At 37.5% G+C, this 22,127-nt stretch overlaps 2 protein-coding genes across 7 annotated transcripts in view; both read right to left on the bottom strand.

Annotated features, from left to right (window-relative positions):
- Positions 1-296: 296 nt before the first annotated feature.
- On the bottom strand, positions 297-8,231 carry il15l (interleukin 15, like). 4 transcript variants are annotated; one of them, XM_043258785.1, is made up of 6 exons: positions 7,570-8,216; positions 7,224-7,357; positions 7,047-7,125; positions 6,895-6,939; positions 5,391-5,516; positions 297-1,994 (listed from the first exon to the last, which is right to left on the bottom strand). In XM_043258785.1, the coding sequence occupies exons 3-6, from the start codon at positions 7,071-7,073 to the stop codon at positions 1,830-1,832; spliced, it is 363 nt and encodes a 120-aa protein (XP_043114720.1). In that variant the 5' UTR covers positions 7,074-7,125; positions 7,224-7,357; positions 7,570-8,216; the 3' UTR covers positions 297-1,829. The 4 variants fall into 4 exon arrangements, with proteins under 4 accessions (XP_043114720.1, XP_043114721.1, XP_043114719.1 ...); XM_043258786.1 differs by having other exon boundaries at positions 7,047-7,121; XM_043258784.1 differs by having other exon boundaries at positions 297-1,988; positions 7,047-7,357; positions 7,570-8,231.
- A 136-nt stretch (positions 8,232-8,367) lies between these two features.
- plekhg2 (pleckstrin homology domain containing, family G (with RhoGef domain) member 2) overlaps positions 8,368-22,127 on the bottom strand; it is a 36,138-nt gene continuing 22,378 nt past the window's right edge. For all 3 annotated transcript variants that reach the window (XM_043258779.1, XM_043258781.1, XM_043258780.1), the window contains 16 exons: positions 19,525-19,591; positions 18,379-18,425; positions 16,857-17,007; positions 16,523-16,654; positions 16,246-16,428; positions 16,031-16,123; positions 15,865-15,951; positions 15,417-15,450; positions 15,232-15,324; positions 15,042-15,140; positions 14,807-14,845; positions 14,592-14,602; positions 14,181-14,423; positions 12,516-14,010; positions 11,367-12,423; positions 8,368-11,227 (listed from right to left, as the gene is read on the bottom strand). In XM_043258779.1, coding sequence (XP_043114714.1) covers positions 9,355-11,227; positions 11,367-12,423; positions 12,516-14,010; positions 14,181-14,423; positions 14,592-14,602; positions 14,807-14,845; positions 15,042-15,140; positions 15,232-15,324; positions 15,417-15,450; positions 15,865-15,951; positions 16,031-16,123; positions 16,246-16,428; positions 16,523-16,654; positions 16,857-17,007; positions 18,379-18,425; positions 19,525-19,591 — 5,704 coding nt within the window. In that variant the 3' untranslated portion in view covers positions 8,368-9,354. The remainder of the gene's footprint in view (positions 11,228-11,366; positions 12,424-12,515; positions 14,011-14,180; positions 14,424-14,591; positions 14,603-14,806; positions 14,846-15,041; positions 15,141-15,231; positions 15,325-15,416; positions 15,451-15,864; positions 15,952-16,030; positions 16,124-16,245; positions 16,429-16,522; positions 16,655-16,856; positions 17,008-18,378; positions 18,426-19,524; positions 19,592-22,127) is intronic.

Below are 22,127 nucleotides of genomic sequence, written 5' to 3'. Positions count from 1 at the left end.
CCGGGCTAATATGATCACACTAGTTCTAGTAAGGACTCTAGCTGCTGCGTTTTGGACCAGCTGAAGTTTGGTTATTAAGCGTGCAGAACAACCACTCAATAAAGCATTAATAACCAGCTTAAATAAGCTATGACCAGCCTACACTGGTTTTAGCTGTTTTTTCAGGGTGATTGAAGTGTTATTACACAAATAAACCACTGGTTATAATTGTATCTTCGGATGCAGAAGAGGCTTTTCATAGGACCCTTTTTGGCTTTAAATCATATATCATTAACTGGAATAAAATACTTAGAGAATAGAGGAATCAGCAAAGCTTTTATTGAATCTTTATTGAACCCTTGGCAGCAGCACGTAAATGGTACAATTGAAACAGTGAAATACTTTTTATCCAATCTAAAATATCTATTTAAGCTTAACCATACAATACAAAACGACTACAAAACATCTATATGTCCCTTGTTTTCCTACTGTTTTCTTATGTATACTTTCAATAAAAAAGAGGTGTTATTGTTTTTACACTTTACTTTAAGTTACTGTAGGCTATTTCAATGTAGTTCCTTGTTGTTACAGTAAAACGAAAAAAATTACAGATAATACAGAAGGTTTAGTACTTTTTTCATACAATTCACTGTGATACAACATAATTTGTTAATAATTGAACTTTTTAATTATTAAAAAATGAAAGAAATATGTTTAGCACATTAGCATAAATCTTGTAATTTATGGCACATTTTGAATAATTGTGATTTTTATTGCTATAAAACTAAAAAAGGCTGTCAAAACCCTTTCATGTCATAAAGTAAAACAATGGTATAATACATCCAAACATTTTCATGATAATCATTGAGATAAAAATCTACCAAAATCGAAGGACATGGTTGTCAATATTGTAAAAGCAGAGCATAGTTTTGGTTTTGGATTTTTTTGGTTTTGGTTTTCTTTCATAAGTGCTATTTCCTTTCCAAAATTACAGAGCAGTGAGAGAGTATAACTTCATTTACCAATATTGCAACATTCATTAAATAGTCAATAATGTGTAACACTTATTATTGTCAATTTGATAACTCAACATGGCATGTAGCAAAATATCGACATTTGTTTAATAAACTTGTCTTATCACATTTTTTGACCCTGGTTCCTTTGACCAGTTAAAACTTCAGTTTAGATATATTACACAATTCTAACTCTAGTACACAATTCTAATGACAGTAATTCTTTCGTTCAATGTAATATATTACTGCAATTCTCAAACGAAAAACTTGTAACATTAGCTACACAGTTATAATTTATAGGAAAGCTAATGGTCAGCAAAATTGCCCATGGGTTTAATTTGTTGTCAAAACAGACTATTGTAACAAATATTCCATAAAAGTCATTTATTTAATAAAAATCTATTTGCATGGTTATGTACAGAAGGATACGTATTGTAGCTTAATATATGGTGTCTGTTTTTCAGAAGCTTATCCAGAATTGCTTCACAAATCCACATGAATCTGCTCCTTTAGATCATGTTTATTTTTTTTTTCGTCATAAAGGTCTCTAAATGTGTCTTGTTCTTCTTTGGAGCTGTAACGGCAGGACTCAGACAAGCATCTGAGCTTTTATTAAAGGCAACAGTCCAAGGACAAAATCTAAGAGGGCAATCCAAATTAAAAAGGTTATGGCAATGGCATGAACATGCCATCAAGACTTATCAAGACCAAAACAGGGAAAACGATCTGTGTAGTTGGCAACAGCAAAAGATACTTCACGTCTTCCATTTGGTAAGGCCCTGTTTATGGGCGCCAAACAGAAAGTGGCTGGTAAGGAAGCAGAGGGAGCGAAGACGATCAGAGCAGAGGTGAGAGCTTGCTCTGCTGGCCCGGTGTTACAGGAGCACAGCTTTTCTCAGCATTCATCCGTTGTAAAACAGTTTGTAAGGTTCCCAGAAAAGTCGCTGGTGTTTCTTCTCGATAGAACTCACAGTCTGGACATGGCTCCATTTTGTCCTGCAACTTAATACGGCATTATGTGAGGTTAGTCAGTCTTGAAGATAACAGAAACAATTTATCCCTGATTCTCAAAATCAGAAAAAGCATTTATTCCTAGTCATTTTTATAGTTCTTTAACGTTCTCATTAATACATAATTTAATTTAAAATATGCATAATGTATTTCATTTAGTGTCAACATGCTAACGTCAAAACATACTGGATTCAATTGTAAGCTGCTGAGTTGCTGAGCAATTAAGTTGCTGGTTAGATTATTATGCTTTATCTTTTAGCTTAACAACATGCTAACAACAAACTGAATTCAACAGTGAACAAAGTCCAATGTGGAGTTAGTTGTTTTTGAGATATAAGGAGTTGCTAACTATTAAGTACCAAGTCATATTAAAAGGTTTTATTTCAACTAGTATCCTGATAGCAGCTGTTAATAACAAACAGTTCAGTTTACTAGGTTTTGGATCAGAGCCTATGATAAATTTAAGCTTCGATTTTCAAATAAGCAGTGAAACATGAGGAGCTGAATTCCACAAAGAGGCTCCAGGACAACCAGATGTTGTAAAATTAAACCTTAGCACCAGATAACATCTGTGGCAAACAGATGATGACGTAATACTTTACTGTCAGACGAGATATTTTTTTCATACCAGTATCTGTGTATCCTGTGCCTCCGCTTTGATTCAAAGTCTTTATGCAGGACATGGTTAGGATCAGAAATTATATTATTTTACAATATTAAAAGATTATTATATATCTAGTTATGCAAATGAATGAATGAATAAATATCATTGATTACAGGCACATGACCTGTTATTTTGAATGCCTTTGCCTAACGTTAGCCAACAGTACACAAGAAATATTCACGCAGAACAGATGGAAGAAGTTAAGTTCAGATATTCAATAGCGAAATGGAGTCCTCGAGAGGCAGACAGATTGAAGACCAGCGTTTGAGATGTGTAACCTTGAGATCAGCCATCATTATACACTTTAACATTAATATTTGTATTACTATTCATTCTTTGCGAGCTATTCCGGCTATAACGTCTGCTGCAACTGTATCAAACCTTCAACCAGACTATGACTCTCAGACAATGGCCAATCATTGGCCTCCCAAGACTTCCATGACTACTGACCTTCCAGCCAATCAGCAACCTCGAGAAACTCCAAAGGAAAATTCGGTAACACAAAGGCAATGCTAGTACAACCTCCAGATTCTGAACTGGTGAATTTAATATAAATTTCAACCTCATTGAGGAACTCAATGCGAGGAGGGTTAATTAAATGATTAATGGCTGTTCAGGTCTATTAAATTTCACATATTGCCGTAACTTGGGTTTTCACATTATTACTCTCTAAAACTCATTTGTTCCTCACTTTCCCTTTCCCTGCAACTTGTATGAGTTAAATTTGATTATGTGTCTTAGATTTATCCAGTAAATCTAATAATAAGTCTTATTTAGATTGAAAAGAGAAGTATCTGGTGTTTTGAGTTAATGTGTTAGACTGACGATCTTGTTACTGTGCATAATAATAGTGTTTCATTCGATTTTAGATTTTAATATCCAGTGCAGTGTTATACGGTTCGTTCAATGATTTGTTGACTTCCATTAAACATTGATTTTGTTCAACCTCCCTACAAAATCTAAAATGTTTCCTTGATTGAGCTATACTGAGCTACATTTGCTCCATGGTGTTGTTTTTAAACAGGTGTGCATGTCTTATGACTATGCATCCACCTTCGCTCATGTACGTAGAAACTAAAGCTGTCTAGAGACCACTAAAGCAAGAAACATGACATCTCACAGTTTTCTTCACAGCCCCGCTGATAAAAAAAAAGGTAAGCATGAGAAAGACGACAGCTGGACTATCAGTGAGACATCTGGTGAAAGCACATAGGTCCAGCCTGTTCTGTTGTTTAGTAGCACAACATTGACCTTTCACAGGATGGATGACTTCCGACAGCTTTTAGTATCTTTCTCACAGTACCGTAACACACTCCATATAGGTTCTACACATGTTATATGAATGCATATATTTTGACCCTGGAACAATATAATCCAAAAATTTTGTCTTTACCATATCCCTACACCTAAACCTAATGCCTAAAATCAGATTTACTGTAATGAGAGATGAATGATACTTTGATCATTTTATTTTCACTACCTGAAAGCTCATCATTGCTCCACGTTTGACCTCTGCTTATGTTTTGGTTACACCGCTTATCTTTTTAGTGGTCTCGGTACGCTTGTTTGATGTGCAACAAGATTCGGACTGCAGCGTTCAACACTCACTCAAACTAACTGCACTAGCAGAGCAATACCTAAGACATATTTATATGCAAACACTGTGTATCTGTGCATCTGATATCTCCTTTAAAACTACTTTAAAATGGCTTTTTCAAAAAAACCTCAAACTTTGTTTACAAACTTATACAAACTATCCTTATGCTCTAGTCCAGGGATGGCTAACTCTGATAGTGAGGAGGGCCAGTATTTTTTCTCCTTTATAAGGGGTCAGATTAATAATTCAGGTCTTCATACCTTTTACACCTTTTACTCAGTTTCCTTTTCATTGAAAGAAATTAAAGTTATTTCAAATGGTACAATATAATAGCCTGGTATCTTTTTAACAACAAATTTAGGAACTTTAAAGACCTTTTTAAAGATCTGCTGAATTTCTTAGAAAATAGATAAATCAATTTAAACAATTATTATTAATTAATTGATTAAATAACATTATATCTAGACGCTTAATTGTTTAGATTTTTAGAATGCATTTGCTTTTTGTCCATCCACTGGTTCACATTTAAAAACATGGAGCAAAACCAGCAGAAGGGCTTATTGAAAAAGCTACTTCATTCTCTGCATTAGGTTTCACTTTCATAACTGTAGAATTATAATGGTTTGAAATCGTAGCCTTTTTTAAAACTAATCATCATATGACTCATATATATAGATACATACATATATATGCAGTAATTCTTGTCTTTCCATCCCCATTGTCTTTTAAAACCTTTTTTACCATTTAAGAGTTTCCATGGCCTTAAGTGTAAACAATTTAGCTAATGGCATTTTAATGGTCCGACCCAAACCACATGACTTAATTGCTAACATTTCTGTCCAGCATTTTCACTTTGAAAGTCGCAACTCTCTAGAGTTCGTTGTTTAAACAGTCGAGCGATGATTTATACAGATTTCAAAACAATCCTAACATATGGGTAAGCCCTATGAACTTGGTAAAAAAAATAGATCAAATATATATACACAATAGATTTATGCAATCTACTTTCTTTTTATTTGTAGCATTTTTAATATTGTTCATATGTACGTGTGTGAGTTCTATGAAAATATCTTTTTAACTACCATTATTGGATCATCCTTAAATCTCTAGCAGATATTGAACTCACCTTATTTGTCAGCACCTTGAGGATCCTTGGTAGGCGCTCAAACTGATAATTTTCCCTACTCTGGATTTCAACAAACAAAACATTCACTTCCAGTGCAAAGCACATAAGCGTGGAGCTGGAGCAGTTCTGTTAAAAGAGATAATAACAATTAATTGCCTGTGATGAGGCTTAAAGAATGCACAGACATTAGAGGCTCTAGCCTGTATCCTTTCATTTCAAAGAGTGAAATAAACGATGTGCATGCAACGTCGTAGTCACTTAAGTCATGAAGCTACCAAAAAAATTGTTTGGTTTAAAGGTTTTATGTGGAATGGCTACTCAATGATTGAATCGTTAATCAATTTTAGAGACATCAGAGTGATGCTGGCCTTCAGTCACAAAAAATGCTATTATAAAAAATATTTAAAATGTATTGTCTTTATGTTGTTTGTACATTTATTTAATGTTTGAATGTGAAATTACTGCATCGATAATTCCAGGCAAGGGGTCAATGGGCGGACAGCAAACAAACAGAGAATCAGAAGACAGTCCAAGGTAAACACGGGAAGACAATAGTATGAGTATGAATGCTCAAAATTACAGACGGGGCAAGGATAAGGCCACCTACACCTGTCCAGGTAATCAGTCTGGGGTGAAGGGCCATAATAAATAATCATTTGGATTTATTGGGTACAATTATATACCCAAAAAACAATTCAGTGTGTGCTGCTTTTACCGTAAAGTCGTGTGAATAAAGGCTTTTAAATGTTTTCAGTATAATTTTGGGTGCCGTGGAGTGGTCCGTTTTTCAATGATTTTCTCAATATTTAGATTCTTTTGGACCCTCGGATTCTAGCTTTTCAGATAGTTGTATCTCAACCAAATATTGTCCTAACAAACCACGCATCAATTAAAAAAAATGGACCATTACGGTTTTGTGTTCTATATGCATTTTTATATGCAAAAAAAAGATTTATAACAACTTTGTGCCAGTCACTTACTGAGCCATGATTAAAATATAATGAGCACATTCATTAATTATATTCAAAATACAGAAAAAACACCTTAATTTTTTTTTTTTGTAGATAATATTAATTTTGTCATGACACTTTGTGATAAGTGGGACATCTGTGCTTTCTCGCTCTGAAAGTAGATAATAAATAAAAATTACACAACACAATCTACAAATGGTGCTGACAGTAATGTTAAAAGCTTTCTGAAATGCAGCCTTGCATGAGCGCAAACTAAAGGTCAACAAAAGAATAAACAAAGAACGAAAATATCCCAGCTGTTCTTCACAAAATTCTACGATCTCAATACTGCATCACTTGCGAAAAATATTATATTGTAAACATCTTTCCTCAGGATTCAAAGAAATACAAATGAACCATTAACTTATTCAAATGAGCAAATAATACATTATCGTCTAAGGCCAAAGGTTCAAACGCATCTTCAGGTAAATGATTTTTGGCAGCATATTCAAATAGAACGTTATTAACAAAATATTGCAGTTAAAATCACATACCTCAAAATCTGCTAGAGTTGGAGTGTACAGCATTCCATCATATTTCTGTCATAAGAGAAACCAGAGTAAACAAAAGCAGAGTAAGAACAATCTAGACAGATTGTATTATATTATTATTTTTAAGTAAAAATCAGTACTAAATAATATGGTACCGCTTTGCCCAGCTCCCTTGTGATCATTTTCACAATCTCCACACTTTCCTTGCTGCATACTAATTGACACTTGAACTGTCTTGTCAACATGATCAGCAAATATAGAAATAATGAAGTAAAATGCATGGAATAGTAGAGTAAATCTGTCCTCATATCAAATATCCAGCTTTCCCTCACCAACACATTTGGCGTCAGGCCTGGGAAGAGTTGGGGCTCTTTGAGTGGCTACATTTTCCCCTTCCTAGGGTTTCATTTTTTTTAGTAGATACACAATATAGAGCACATGGCTGAAGAAAAACTCTGCCTGTAAGCTAAAAAAAAAGAGGGAAGAAACAAATACACATTAAGAGATTTAACAAGAACATGCCTTCAAAAGGTCGAACTATATGTTTCTATTATTTACATAGCCTACGTATTTCCAATAATGTTAATTGAATAGTAAAAAAAAAAAAAAAAAAAAAAAAAAACACCAACAGACACTAAAAGACATTTTAAAATGCAATAATCTGTGGCACAGACCTACCTCATCAAACATTTCTGGAAAGAGTAGTTTACGTCGTCCGCAGACAGAATTGTACATTCACTCCTAATCATCATGCAGAATAGGTCGCTTTGATTTCATCTGCCTCAACTCCAAGGAAAAGCAGAGCGATAATAAAACGCCGAGATCCGAGTCTCCGTCCATTTCCAGCTGAGAAGACTTTACGAGAGCAGGCTGCGTCCGCCTTCACGAGCCTCGCGGCGCAGAACATCGACCGAGCGAGTGGCGCTCAATGGTTGTTTTATGCAGCTGCGTGATTGGGCTGGACTGTGATGCCCTCGCGAGTCAAACGAACAACTGCGCTTGACGAGCCACTGAAACTGAAAGTGTACACTCGGTTCACTCGACAAGTTGTAATGCACGTCGTTCTTAAGCACCCAATTAAACGTAACGCGTCAATGATTCCATGCTGGTCACGTTGAGCCTTACAGGAGTTATATTATTAAAAACTGCGTTCGTCCTCTTAAAGTGTACACCGATAATTGCTGCCCTAAAAAAATAGGGTTCCGACTTAGATAAATAATCTGTTAGCTGACATGCACCACTGAACTCCAATGCGGCTTTATCTATAGGCCCATATGTTATTCGTCTGCAAATGCAGTTCTCGGATTTTTCATTATGCTAAGAACTACTTTCTTTTTTACCCAGCGTTTACAAAAAGGGCCATTATTTTCCCCTGTGATTGTTGCCCTCCTTTTAGACACACCCATACAAATCTTACCATATGACAGCAAAATAACATTTTTGTTTAGTTATGGTAATAAATAAAAAAAATCTGAATTACACTATGCAGGTTTTATTTAGGTACAAATAATAGAACACATTTTCCATACAGTGTGAAAATCATGTTGTTTTTTTATAAGTACAGAGAGCAGGTTTGAACAATTGTTTTCGTTGCACCATTTCTAGCAGGCATGTGGTGGAGCATAAAGGCCTTAGGTAAACAAATATGAGATATAGTTCAATTGGCTTAAGCATCCATTGATTGTGATCTCCTTTGGAAACCAACAATGCATTACATTAAAAATACACTAACAATGAAAACAAAATCAAGAGTCTGTTTGATCAGCATTGCCTTGTTTTAGTCCAAACCAGGTATTTTTCTATGGCATGAAGAAAATGCTTTTTCACTGTGTACACCAAACATATCAGATCAGATGTTTTGATGTTTGCATTAACAAGAATAAAAGCAGCAATATATGTTCCCTTGTTTTCAAATGTATATTTAACCAATCCATATAGAACACTGGCAAAACCAAAATATTTTAACATACACAAAAATGTTTTGTCTGAAACACACTATTTTCCAGACACGTCTGGACCACATTCGAGAAAAATGTGCAAAACAAAGAAACAAGCGTTAAGTGCCAGAAAACAACTACTTCATAAATAAGTTTATATATCACAGCCAACTGAAAGCCTTTACTGACACAGGCTTTAGTTCTATTACATAAAATAAATTTGCATATGACAGAGTCTTAAAAGCAACAAAATAAACACTGCAAAATATATCAAAAAGCAGTCTTTTACTAATGTTTTACTGGTATCCTGGCCAGAAACGAGGGTTGAGGGTTAAAAAAAATAAAATCACTGACCATATCATCAACTGGCTGACACCCGTATTTTATTTTAAACATTAATTTTTTTTGGTCTGTGCAGAGTGGACTTGGATCTCTAAGCTGACTCTCTCCTCTGCTACATGCTAAAGTGCCAGATAAAGTGTCTTTGAAGAACGAGGCACCACACCAGACCTCAGGAGCGCATCACTCAAAGCCTTTTGCAGTTCTGCATTGAGAAGTTGCAGCTATTAATGCTGACCCTTCTTCTGCTCTGGCTGTCTGCTACAGGGGACAGTGTCTGAGTCAGGCTGACTTGTGCATTGCTAAAAGACGCTATCCTCCCACTCCCGGCAATCTGCAAGTTGACAGTTGTGGCGTAACTGGTTTTTAATGTTGTTTTGGACCCTTGATTAGGAATACTTTCTTCTGTTTTTCCTTCGTTTGGGCACTGAATGGGACTCTCGCTCAAATTTGCATTAGCTGGAGCAACATAGGGACAGATCAGGGTGCTCCGACAACTCAGTTCCTCTATGTCATTTTGCTCTGTATCTGTGAAGGACAAAACATTTGTTTCAGTACTCGCCTCTGTGTTGTATTTAGTCAACATATCATGTACATCCGGCCAGTCGATGCTTGTAAAATGTTTTCCGCTAAGACCTGTCCTTTCAGTTGTTAGTCTAACAGGTGAAAGAGGGCCAGGGCTGATAGAAGATGGGCTGCCACTGTATGAACCCCCATGAGGACTTATTAACCCCAATTCTGAACCCATGGACCATCTTCCACTTTCTCCCCAAGACCTGCGTTCGTGTCTAGTTGGACTGGGTGGTCTATCCCCTAGAGCAACAACAGGCAAACTGGCTCCTCGTAGCCTTCTCTGGCTCTGAGAGTTGGTTGCCGAACACGAAGACATTCCCAGTGGGATAGGAGAGATGATTCTGGTGCCTCTTTGTGTACAGTTGGTGTCCACTTTTGTTGCAGAAGATGTATTTGTTAATGAGGAATTCCTTGGCTGCGGATTAGCAAAACCCCATACACTTGCAGGAATGCCAATAGGGGGTGGAGAGGTGATCCTGGGGCTCTCACAGGGAGATAATGAACAAGTTGATGTTGATCTTGAGATCTCCAAAGATAAAGGAGTAAAAAAGCTGCCTTGCCTGTGGGCTCTGGGATTTGGTGGCTTTGTTACCACATGACTGGAGTGGATCGGAGCAGGTGGAGGGGAGCAGATTCGGGTGACTGGAGATGGGCAAATAGATGGGGACTGTACACGAGAGCTAGGCTCAGAGGACGGAAAGGGACGAGCAACCCTATTGTGCAAGGATGTTCTTTGAGGATCATGGAAATGGGGGAGTCCACCCACATTTGTGTGTGGTGCTTTTCTGTGGTTAGTGGCCCACCCGTTATTACTTAAAATGTTATTGTTATTATTATTCCCATTTAAATTATTATAAGAAAGTTGTTCAAGAGCAGAGGAGTTTTGGCTGTTGGCAGACGGAACTGAATGGAGGCTAACTGGAGGTGCAGGGGATATTGAGCGTTGACTACGGTAAGGAGGAGGGGTCTGAACTGTTGCTGGACTAGATCGAAGACTGTTTGATCTGAACGGGGATGGACAAGACCTTAGGGGTTGACTCCCTACCCCAGTGCTGGATGTAATTGTAAAACCTGATTCCACACTTGAGTCCAAGGTGATTGGTTTGGGTGATGGTGACCTTAACTTTACAGAAGATGTGGGCAGAGGAGAGGAGCTTACAGGTGGGGAAGCAGTCTGAAGACCTCTCTTGGCCATGGTTTGGGAAATTGTTTGACTGATACAAGAGGCAGCAAGAGACTTTGCAAGAGCTGAGGCCGCTGAGGACAGTCTGGTGTTCTGGGCACTTTTAACTGGAGATGGTGATCGCATTCGCAGGCTTGGGCTAAAGGCAGATGGTGGTTTTGCATCTAATGGACGTTCATAACCAAAAGAAATGTTTGAAGGCTTATCATTAGGAGACTGGGGAAAAGATTGTCTCTGAGTAGAAAGGCCAGAAACTGAAGAATCTTGAATCTGTTCCTCAGTCCGCAATGAAATATGAGGCACTCTAAAAGGCAAGACAAGACAGATTAAAACAAGATCAAATACTTACACTGCTGTAATGTAAACTACAACGTCATAATTTAATTATCCATTGGATACGCCCTATTACTACAGCTTGGTTTGTGACATGCTTAGTAGACTACCTCTGAGTGGCTGGTGATGATGGATTCCAGTTGGTGAAGGGACTTCTTTTTCCTGTGGCGGAGGGTAGATTGGAAGGTCTTTGGCTAGTAAACCTTGGTAGCTCATCCAAAGGAGGTCCACCTACAGGCGGTGTACAGGGTGGGCTCAAAGTCTTTGAATTATTGCATTGGTCTTCTTTGGATTTGACATGCAGTGGACTACACTTGCCGTATGAACCAAGCAGAGGCATGAGTTGTGTAGGGCTTGTTGTAACATCCTGGGCTAAAGGGTATGAAAGCTCTGATCCTCCAGAGATAACTACAGTGTTTGGAGCACAGGGTGCTGACTGTAATGGGGGACATGCACCAGCTTCGCTAACAGAGGACACTACAGTTGTTTTTTCCTCTATGCTAGTAGTTTCAACATCAGCCAGGTCCTGCTTGGAATTCAAATGCCCTGTATGCATTTCACCTTGCTTATCATCTATGCTTTCACAGTGCTGTAGAGTTAAGCCTTTTGTCTCCTCTACACTGTGAATCTCTTCTTCTAAATGTTTAATGATCACTGGGTCAATAAAAAGTTCACTACTTGGACTAGAATTGCTCACAAAAGTAGGGTTCTCCTGTTGCAATATTGGTACTTCTTCAGTCCCATTTATTGCAGTGGATTTGTCCACAGCATATGAATCATTCTCTTGAATGGACTGTAGTATACTGTCAGCATGCTCTATCAATGGAAATTCTGCTAGTTTGGATGGCTCAGCTTGGACCTGAATTTCAGCGCAAGCTGACAAGAATTGATCTCCTTCATGTAGTTTAGATTCACATTTTTCTAAGGAGCTTTCTACATGGTCTGACATCACAGAGACCTGTGATTCCATAACATTTGTTAATATTTGAACTGAAGTAGCAGAGGATTCAGCAGATGAAAAAAACAGTGAATTAGATCCATTTGTTGAGATCTCATCAGGGGGACCAATGAGGTTACAATCATTTTCTTGATGATATGTTGTTGACAGCTTCTCCCTTAAAATTATGTGACCAAAAGGTTCAGTAGTTGTTGATACTGAAGATTCTTCTGCAATAAAACAGCAGGCAACATTTTAAAATAATAAGTAGAATGATATCATACAAGATCATAATTGAATTTTATATGGATAATGAACTCACCCGTGGGCTGATTTAGGATCCTTATATCCCCCTGGTGTAGCTGTACTTGTTGAGACTTGGGTGAAGTGCTCCCTTTTCTCTCCACTGACCATGATCCCCTGCTCACTCGTGTTTTTTTCTGGTGTAGTGGTACTTTCATGCTGCTTGCTTTCGCTGTGTACATGCGTGCAAGCATTTGTACTTTATTAAGAATCTTTTCTGAGTTTTCTACCAAGCATTGATTGACTGGTCCAGCCTCAAAAAATCCTATATCTGATACCTCTTCCATTCCTTCGTAAAGGGTACGACTACACGTTACCACCTTGCCATGACGAGACCATCGGCCAACTTTAATTTGGCTGGGAAGGCTATCCAGGTTTCCATTGGAGGACATCCTAACTCTTGTTCTGCTTCCATACTGAAAAGATGTATTCGCTGACTCTTTTGTTTGCAGATTAGATGTCTCTGGATTGCATTGTAAAGGATCATGTTTATGCGGAACTTGGGTTGTTGTGCTGTTTAGGTATTGCTTCTTTTCCTCAGAAGCATTTATATCTTTACTAACACCTTTTTCCTTTGGCAAAGGGACTTTCAGAGAGTCTTGGCCAGTTATTTCTTTCTCCTTCCAGAGTTCCTTACAGGGGCTGAACTCACAAATGTCTTCATCCTTTTTATCTTCTGATGTCTTGTTGTTTAATAATTCTTCTTGTTCTTGGAAAACATCTGAATGTGCAACAGGAACGGCTGTATCAGCAGGTTCCTCATGGTTGAAATTCTGGTCAACTTGGTCTGAAGTTGGAAGTAAGGAAGATGCTGCATCAGTTTCAACACAGTCTGAGCGGCTACTCTCAGACTCAAACAAACTGTCTTGACGAACACAAACATTGAATCGAGACACCGAATCCTTCACTAATCCAGCAGGAATATGAGAGAAACTGTTTCTTCGAGCTGTCTGACCCTCCTCGACACCTGCCTCTGCTGCCTCATAATAGCTGCGTATCTTCTCAATAATCTGCTTGTCACTTTTGGTTAGTTTTTGCTCAGATTCTGCTTTGGGGACAAGAGAGCTGTCAGTTGCTTTTAAAGCATTACATGCAGATTTTGACACACATACTGTCTCATCAATGGTTTTGTCCAAATTATCAAACACATTAGGTTCTTCACTTTTGCTGACAGCGTCCTCAGTGTCTTTACCCCCCTTTTCATCTGTGGCTGGCTTAGATGATTCACTATGACTGGGTTCTGGTAATGTCAATTCTACTGATTGATTCACTTCTTTGGAGGTGGGCAATTGTGATGATGCTTTCTCAAGCTTCTCTGGTTGCGCAACATGTGCTTCACAGGATGTATGGCTGTCCTCGTCTTTGTCAGATACATCTACCAGCATTTCTTCTGGTTCTGATCTTTCGGTATCATTGGTCTGATATTTGTTTTCATCCACCTCAGCTATTAGTGGTTTGGATTCATCTAGCTGCTGTGGTTCTGATGTCTGGGCTTTCGGAGACTCTGGAGTCAACTGGCACAATGGATAACAAAACAATTAGTAAAACGTCATTTTATTATAACTAGAAGCCTAGAGTAACAAATTAACATTAACATTAATTACTGCTATAAAATCATGACAATGCGTGAGTTACTACAGTAATTACGGTCTTGGCATATTGTGTCAAAATGTCCTGTATATACCACTTCAGATGTTAACTCCGCCATGCCTTGTCGGGCACGGCTCTCGTTAATGAACTGCATGATTTCCTCAGTAATGGACAGTGTTGGTGGTGGAGGGAGTGGTGTCATGTCATCTTCGTCCTGACATAAAGCCAGATCATCACGTCCAGATTCAACTTCAATGACAGAGGATGCCAGAGTACTGGTACTGCCTGATGAGCCCATGCTATCAGCCTGTGGGCACAACTCCCCTTCACTGCCAGCCTAAAACCCAATAAATGGACAGAAGCATAGATGTACAAAAACTTGAATAATGACAAACATTTGATCAAAAGTATACTATTGTTGAAAGACTGCATGATGTTGCAAACATGATATAATTAAGCTTGTATGATATATAATATTTAATTGAAGAAAATTACATTCTCTCACCTTTAAAGAACCTAGATTCCATGAGCAGTGAGGACATGGCAGATCAGAAAAAAGAAAAATAGACAAAACATTTTATAGGCTATTTCATTCTTAAAACCTATATCTCTTTTCATATTGTTTACTTTTTAACATTCACTTTCAAAGCAATATCACTGATCAGAGAAAAACAAGATAAAACTGTAATAGAAAGTGAAAGAACTAAAGTCCACACGCACCACTTTGCTGGAACGCAGCTTCAATATCTTTGGCAGGCGCTTGAGAGATATAAAGATTAGATTTTAGACTTTAAACTTTATTTGCCATAGTACAAGAATTTTAATTTGGAGTCAATATATCTTAACAATAAACAAATAAATAATAAACATATAAAATAGATGCATTAGTCAGCTGTGTATATAACTCAAAATATTTGCACAACTTCATTAGTTAATTTTATGAAAATATATTCACCGGATTGTCTCCTCCCACGCTTGTATGGCAGGTTACCCTCGAGGAGGAGTGGAAGGCTTTTCTTGGCTTTCTCAGGGGTGTAGATGAACTCTGGTGGCTCTGTCAAGAGTTATGAAGTTCACTTTTATGAGTATTTAAAATAGCGTGGTTTGACATTTTAAGGTATTGTAATGAACAGTACATGCCAGACCTGACTGCCTTCTTCCTCTGTGGTAGTTATGAACATCATCCAGTCGTGGAGAAGGCATTGGTTTTCTTATTGGCTCCTGATCAAACTGTGGAGCTAAGTATGGTACAAAACAAAGTATTCACAGCCAGTCACTTTCATTGCCACAAGTGACACTTGAAAATGGCAAGAATGCAAAGAAAACTTACACTGACAGAAGTTGTCACCAAGAACCTGCCTTGCCTGGAAAACATGTTATAAATAAATATTTATTGCTCTGGTGTTCATCTGTAAGCTAAGTATGACTGTGCAATATATTGCACTGTATATTCGTGCACATCTTGTTATTAAAGCCGGTTCTGATTAGCGGTAAATCTCCATCATCTGTTTTTCAAATGAAATGGCGATTAATACACAGAGCAGTAGATCACTGAAAAGCTTTGCAATATCGTGTTAAGTATCGCAAATGAATCACCCGCGAAACTGAATGCGACATTGCGTAGCGAATCAGAATCGGCTTTATTGACGAGATGCACACAAATATAACGTGCAATATATTGCCCAGTCATAAAAATATATAGAGCTGAACTCAAAATATTGGATAATTTTGGCTGTACATTAATGATACATAGTTTGACATATAAAAATAACTCTTACTTTTTGGGGTAATGATGCAGGATGGTTTTCCACTATCATCCTTTTAAGGTAATGTAGCCACAACCGCTTCTCCTCCTGGTTTTTAGCCTACAGAGAAGTACGATTTTTAGCTTTTTATTAAACATTCTGGTAATTAAGTTATCTGTCTGTGTTTTGAATATTTTACCTGAACAATGTGTTGCTGTTTTGGGATAGTTTGGTCCGACACTTTAAAACAGAGGGGATCCTTCATGTTTTCTACTAAGAGCAGATTACAGCACTTGAATGATGAGAAGGAGAAAGAGAAAAACATAGGTTTTACATATCATGAATGCTTTAAGTAAAATGCTTAATTCCTACTGCAGATATATAGTAACTTTAGAGCGGATGATGATAACTTACAAAGATGTGAGTGCTGTATATGAAATGATCCAGCCTCTTCTTGGCAATGAGAAGCATTTTATCAAAAAGAAAGAATGCTCTTTCCTTTTTCACACGCTGAACCCGGAAAGAGCCTTCAAGCACCAGCTCTCCAAAACCACTGAGATCAGGCCCAGTCCAGTTCAACAACAAGCTCTCAATCTCCTATAAAAATAATTAATGTTTGCATTTGCAACAGGGCTAATTGCAGATTTACAAAAGTCAAAAGTTACAGGGAGCATCTGATGCCTGGGATTACCTGCAGTCTGACAGCATGTTCCTGTTTCCTCTTCATGTCATTGATGTACCAGGCAACTGCCGTCATGGTTATGATGGCATCTTCCACCACCTCATACCCGGGATCACTTTTATCAAAGTGTTTGGACAGTTCCTACCACAAGGTGGCGACAACATATCAGCTGTACAGCCTAACAAGCGTAACGCGTCTGTTTTAGAGTTTACTAGCTTGGCCCCATTTGCCCCTGCTAACAGATGCCGTAGCTACAGCATCTTCCAGCAAAAAACATACCATTTTGAAAGAAAAAAAGAAAAAGAAACATGGCATCAGGTTTAAAGCATTGTTCTCCACTGACCTGCAGCAGAAGGTGGTATTTAAGAATCCTTTGCACCGGTTTCAGCAGGTAAGTCTCCAGAGGCAATGAGTGACACAGAGTGGCCTGCCTTTCCTGGAAGAAGCGCACCAGGCTCTCGTTCTTCATGCAGTCCCTCAGGACCGTTACTGAGCTGGACGGAAGCAGGGAGGATCACATTTAAACAGGGTGGTCTACTGGGAGACTCATCAGTTTGGCAGCTTTACCTGACAGCACTTCACCTTATCCTTCAGTAATGCATTGAGCTGATGGCCGTATAAACCTACAAATGTACTTACAAAACATTAGGAATGCAGTCTCTCTGAATAATATGTATTTGATATGTTTAAAAATATTCTTTTAAGAAGCTGAGTAACTGCAGAGTTATCTGCATTAATATGCAACAGCTAATTCTCTAAAGATTGATCAGAACCGCTTCTAGCAGAACATCTGCTGCTGCTGTACCAGAGGCCCATGGGAATACTAAGAGAGGGGCTGAAAAGTATTTCCAAGTAGTCATCACCCAAGCATGTTTGCCTCTGATATGTCTAATTTTTCTACTAGACATATAGCTAACACTGACTAATTAAAACCACATGACATTCATCAACAATATCTTACATGACTATACATCACTGTGGTTGACATCTACATCACATGATTCTAATTATGCTTTCCATAAAAATGCCACATACTTTTATCATTATGCAACAGATCTTTCAGGGATATTTGTGGGACGTTTAAGGTTTTTAAGTATTTCGGTAGTTTAATATGCTATATATATATATATATATATATATATATATATATATATATATATATATATATATATATATATATATATATATATATATGTGTGTGTGTGTGTGTGTGTGTGTGTGTGTGTGTGTGTGTGTGTGAGTATACATATACATACATATGTATAACATTATATAAATATTTATAAACAAATTAATCTCAATCAAACTGCATGTTGAGTTATTTTGATTAGGTAAATATATATTTAATCACTTGTTTTGTCTCTTATGCTTAACAAGGATGTATTTATTTGATCAAAAATAAAGTAAAAACAGTAAAACTATACTATATTATAGTATTTGTATTTAAATATATATTAATATTACATTTAAGAAAATGCCTAAGAAACACTTTTTATTACTAAAACCATGATACATTTTGGTTACACTTTATTTTAAGGTGTTCTTGTTACAGTGTAATTATACATTTAAGTACTGAGTAATATTAATTAACTACATGTACTCACTATATGGTTAGGAATAGGATTTGGCTTAGGGTTACTTGCATGTAATTATGCATAATTTATTGTTATTATACTAGCAATTATATGTAGCAAGGAGACCTTAAAATACAGTGCTACCTACTTTTTTCAAAAATACATTGTAAATATCTTTTTTTTTTTTTTTTGGATAAAAGTATAAGTTCACTCAACACACACACATAAATGTTACCGATACCAAACATTTGAATGGTACCTTAATGATCATATAGACATAGAAATACTTACTTGGGGTAATTCATGCAGTATATGGTGTAAATGTCAAAAGCTTCACTCTAAAAAACAAAATCATGAATTGTTAAAATACTAATAATGCTTACATACTATGAACAAAAGCACACTACTAACTATAGACATAAAAATATACAGACAGTTCAGAGTTATGAAACCAGACAAAAAATATAACAGATGAATAAAATGGCACAGTCTAGACTGGCATTCTCTTGGCAGCATATGGGAGATTTTTCCACTTAATGTTTGTGTACCAAAAACAGAAGCAGTACCAAAACAAGCGAAGTGAACCCCATCATCTCCTTTGGCAATGGCTAGTATACCCAGATCTGACCAGATATGGGCAGCTAAGCAGATGCAGAGTTACATTCACTGAACTACTTCTGTACAAGCATGTAAACACATCTAATATGCTGTGCTCTATTTAGAGCCTGATATCTAGTCTAGAGGCACTGCTTGATTTGAAACAAGTTCAATTTTTTTCGATGTTGCAGAGATTATAGGGGAAAAAAAACTTGTGCTAAACCCTCAAAATAACCCACCGGTAATGGCTTAATCGAATGTACTCTCTGCTTCCTAAGCCAGCGCTAATTGATCCTAACAGTGGCCGTTTCAGCAGGAGGTAAACATTGGGTCTTGTTGCTTGAGATAGAGACACAGCCTCAAGATGTTTAAAGGTAAAGAATGACTTCCTTCTTCCAAACCATGAAACTAATCTTTGCACAAAGAGCCATGAACATTTTTAACCTCTCTAACACTCCAAACAATGATGTCCTTGTCTGGTTCCCATCCCAGCCTGGTCTGCTCATTGTTGTGTCATTGTGGTGTGGAGACAAGAACGCCAAAAGTGTCTGCAAATGCACTTAGCTGACGTGTTCATGTGTTAAAAGTTCAACGCTGTTTGCTGATATGTTTAGGTTTCGTTTTACAGAGTCCATCTGTTTTTCTGGCCCAAACATATCTGTGTGCTTCTGCCATGCTGCCAAGCGAGGGCCCCAAGATTGCAAATGAACAAAACTGAATTGTCCTCAGACGACAATCCTAGAATGACATGCATTAAAACACAAACGCCTTGTTTTGAGATATGTGCACTGTGTGGAAGGAAAAGGAAGAAATGTATATTTTTCTAAGTCATGTGCTTACCCTTTCCACAAAGCACTCTGCTATGGCTGCCGCATGAGGACTACGTTCCAGATCTTCCAAAAGCTCACTGTAAAAAATAAGAATTTAGTCATTTTTGGTGCATAGTGCATGTATTTCTGAATTTATTCTCATAAAAGCGTTTGCAAGATGAAAAATCAATTGAGTGGCACATGAAGACCACTTTTCTGACATGAGACTTTTGTCTAAATTATGTTATTCCCTTTCTGAGGAAACATCTGGGTCTGGAGTTTCAAGAGGACACTCTTGACTGGAACGGGCTCCAACTCCAGCCTGCATTTCCAAACAGCATTCATTTCTTTTTTAACATTTAGACCAAACCATTACTTAAATGCACACAGATGGGATACGTATCATTTTGGCTCGATTTCCTCCAAACATAGCCCAATATCCCTACGGTCAAAATTGAAAACCTTCTAGTGGGGGTAAAAGTCTCATTTCAGGTAGTAAATCAATGGAAACATTGATTTTGAATTATATTGGCTAGTAACAGTGTCTGGAATGCAATAAAGGAAGCTTGGGCTTGGTTTAGTGAAACAATCTCTATTGTAACTCAAACACGAGATGGAATCAAATGGATTTTCCCCTCAACGTAATGGAGTTGATATGATCTCTTGTGGCCGGTGGGACTTTTTTACCCGAGGATGAGTGGTTTGACATTCCCTGACTGTGTTTTGAAGGAAGGGTTGAACGAAAGCTATATGACGGCTCGACCAGGCACGCAGTATTTCATTCAGTCCATTAGTGAAAATCCAACTGATGTTCCCAAGAGGCCCCCAAACCACCAGGCTGGTCAGTCTCGAGGGAAACCCTCCTATATCGTGAAAGAAAACAATGTGACACTCTCTAAACACTATGGACTTTACTTCATGTGGCTGAGGGGAAAAGTTCGGAAGGAAACCGCAGCACTCCAGCCTTCATCATCCTCTCTTCCCCTCTGAAGACGAATTTCATTTAGTGGCTGACCTTTGTGGTAGGGGGACTTCACTGTGGTTATGAAGGAAATTGAATTGAGTTCATGCATGCTTTCTTGGATTGTCCAAAGCTTGGTGTTTGAGGTGCCTGCAGGGATGGGATGTTCCTGAGCAATGACTTGATTGTCTTGAAAGGTATGGCATAATGACAACAAATGGTTTCATAATTTGGAATTGTAAAAGAATAAAGACATTACTGTCGATTCAAAGCCGCAAGTATCTGCTTTCTAGTCCGAACTGTAGTAGATAAGTTGGATTCAATTAGATCTTGGCAAATCTTGTGAGGTTTTGGCCCCTTCTCTCAAATCCCAGGAAAGTGTTGGCGGACCAATAGTTTGAGACTTGAAATATGTGTGTTACGTGCATGCTAAATAGTTTCCCAGGTTCTTCTTTGCCAGATACAGTACACATAAAAGTGTTTGCAGTATTACTTGAGGTAAAACGAAAAATTCAAGATTTGGTTCTCTGGCCATGTCATAAATAGCTACTAAGTTATGTAGTAAAACCATACCAACTACAATAAACACCAGCAAAAAACGAATATGTTTAATTTATTTATTTTCAGGAGTTATGAGCGAAAACAGGGAGTTACCTGTAAGACGCCCTGAATATAAAAAAAGCAATTCCCTTTGTCCCATTCAGTCTTCACCTCACCCTTTCTGTTTTTTGGACTAGACTCATAAGTTGTCGTCTTGTCTCAATTCATACTCTCCTTCTCATCTCATTCCTTTCTTTTGTCCAACTCCCACCATTCATCCATTAACATAGTGTGTATAACTCAAACAGAAGTCCGCTACATTATGGTTCCTTTCATCTAGCTCGTATTTCCCACAGCAGTCAAGCCTTTATTTTTGCTGGAGACATAGCGTCCTATGGTGGGGGAATTTCTCACAGTCATTCTTCTTTTTTATGCAATATACAAATCCTCAGGACAAATCTACATCCATTATTTTTCTCAAACGAGATCAAAGCAGACATTGAGACAGCGGGGAGACACGAGGACAGTGAGATGTGTGCTTTAGGAAAAAACAGATTTGTCTTTATTAAGAAATGAACAGTGTCTGTTTCACAACTTGAATCTAGGATGAAGTAAAAGCATGGTACACTGACAGGCCATCACCCAGTATGAGCACAAAAATGAGGTAAAGGTTGTTGACATCTCACCTAATGGAGGAAATCTGTTTGAGACAAAAGTGTCTCTTAACGGCTTTGAACAAAATGGCACACTTGATGTGTACTTGCTAGATGACTATAAGGTGTCCCATTTTTATAAATCTTTCATTACCCATTAGTTAATAGTTATAATGAAGTTAATAATAATTTGTTAAAATAGCAAATTTTATTAAAATCATAAAAATGACTGAAAATTATTTGGAAGCCTTTTAAAATTCTTTCTAAACAAAAAGTTAGTTAGTGTGCTTGGCTACCTAGAAGACAACCTTAGGGTAAAATGTGACGTGCAAAGAAAAAAATTTTATATCACTTTTGAGCAGAATATTTTTTTTTGTCATTTGAAATCAAGCTGTAATTTTTGTCAAATTATGCAAATGCTGACCAAGGCTGCATTTGTTTGACTAAAAATACCATATTGTGAACATTTATTTCAATTTC

This window comes from Puntigrus tetrazona, chromosome 15, assembly GCF_018831695.1.
Source record: "Puntigrus tetrazona isolate hp1 chromosome 15, ASM1883169v1, whole genome shotgun sequence".
Classification (NCBI taxonomy): Eukaryota; Metazoa; Chordata; class Actinopteri; order Cypriniformes; family Cyprinidae; genus Puntigrus; species Puntigrus tetrazona.
Note: the sequence above shows the minus strand (reverse complement) of the source record. Positions and strands in the feature narration are given on the sequence as shown.

Excerpts from the sequence above, each read along its gene's own strand:
- il15l (XM_043258782.1), bottom strand. The coding sequence starts at position 7,199 with ATGAGGACAGATTTACTCTACTATTCCATGCATTTTACTTCATTATTT. Across the intron at positions 6,940-7,046 it reads CAAGGGAGCTGGGCAAAGCG|AAATATGATGGAATGCTGTA; the intron begins GTACCATATTAT and ends CTCTTATGACAG. Across the intron at positions 5,517-6,894 it reads CAACTCTAGCAGATTTTGAG|AACTGCTCCAGCTCCACGCT; the intron begins GTATGTGATTTT and ends CTCTTTTAACAG.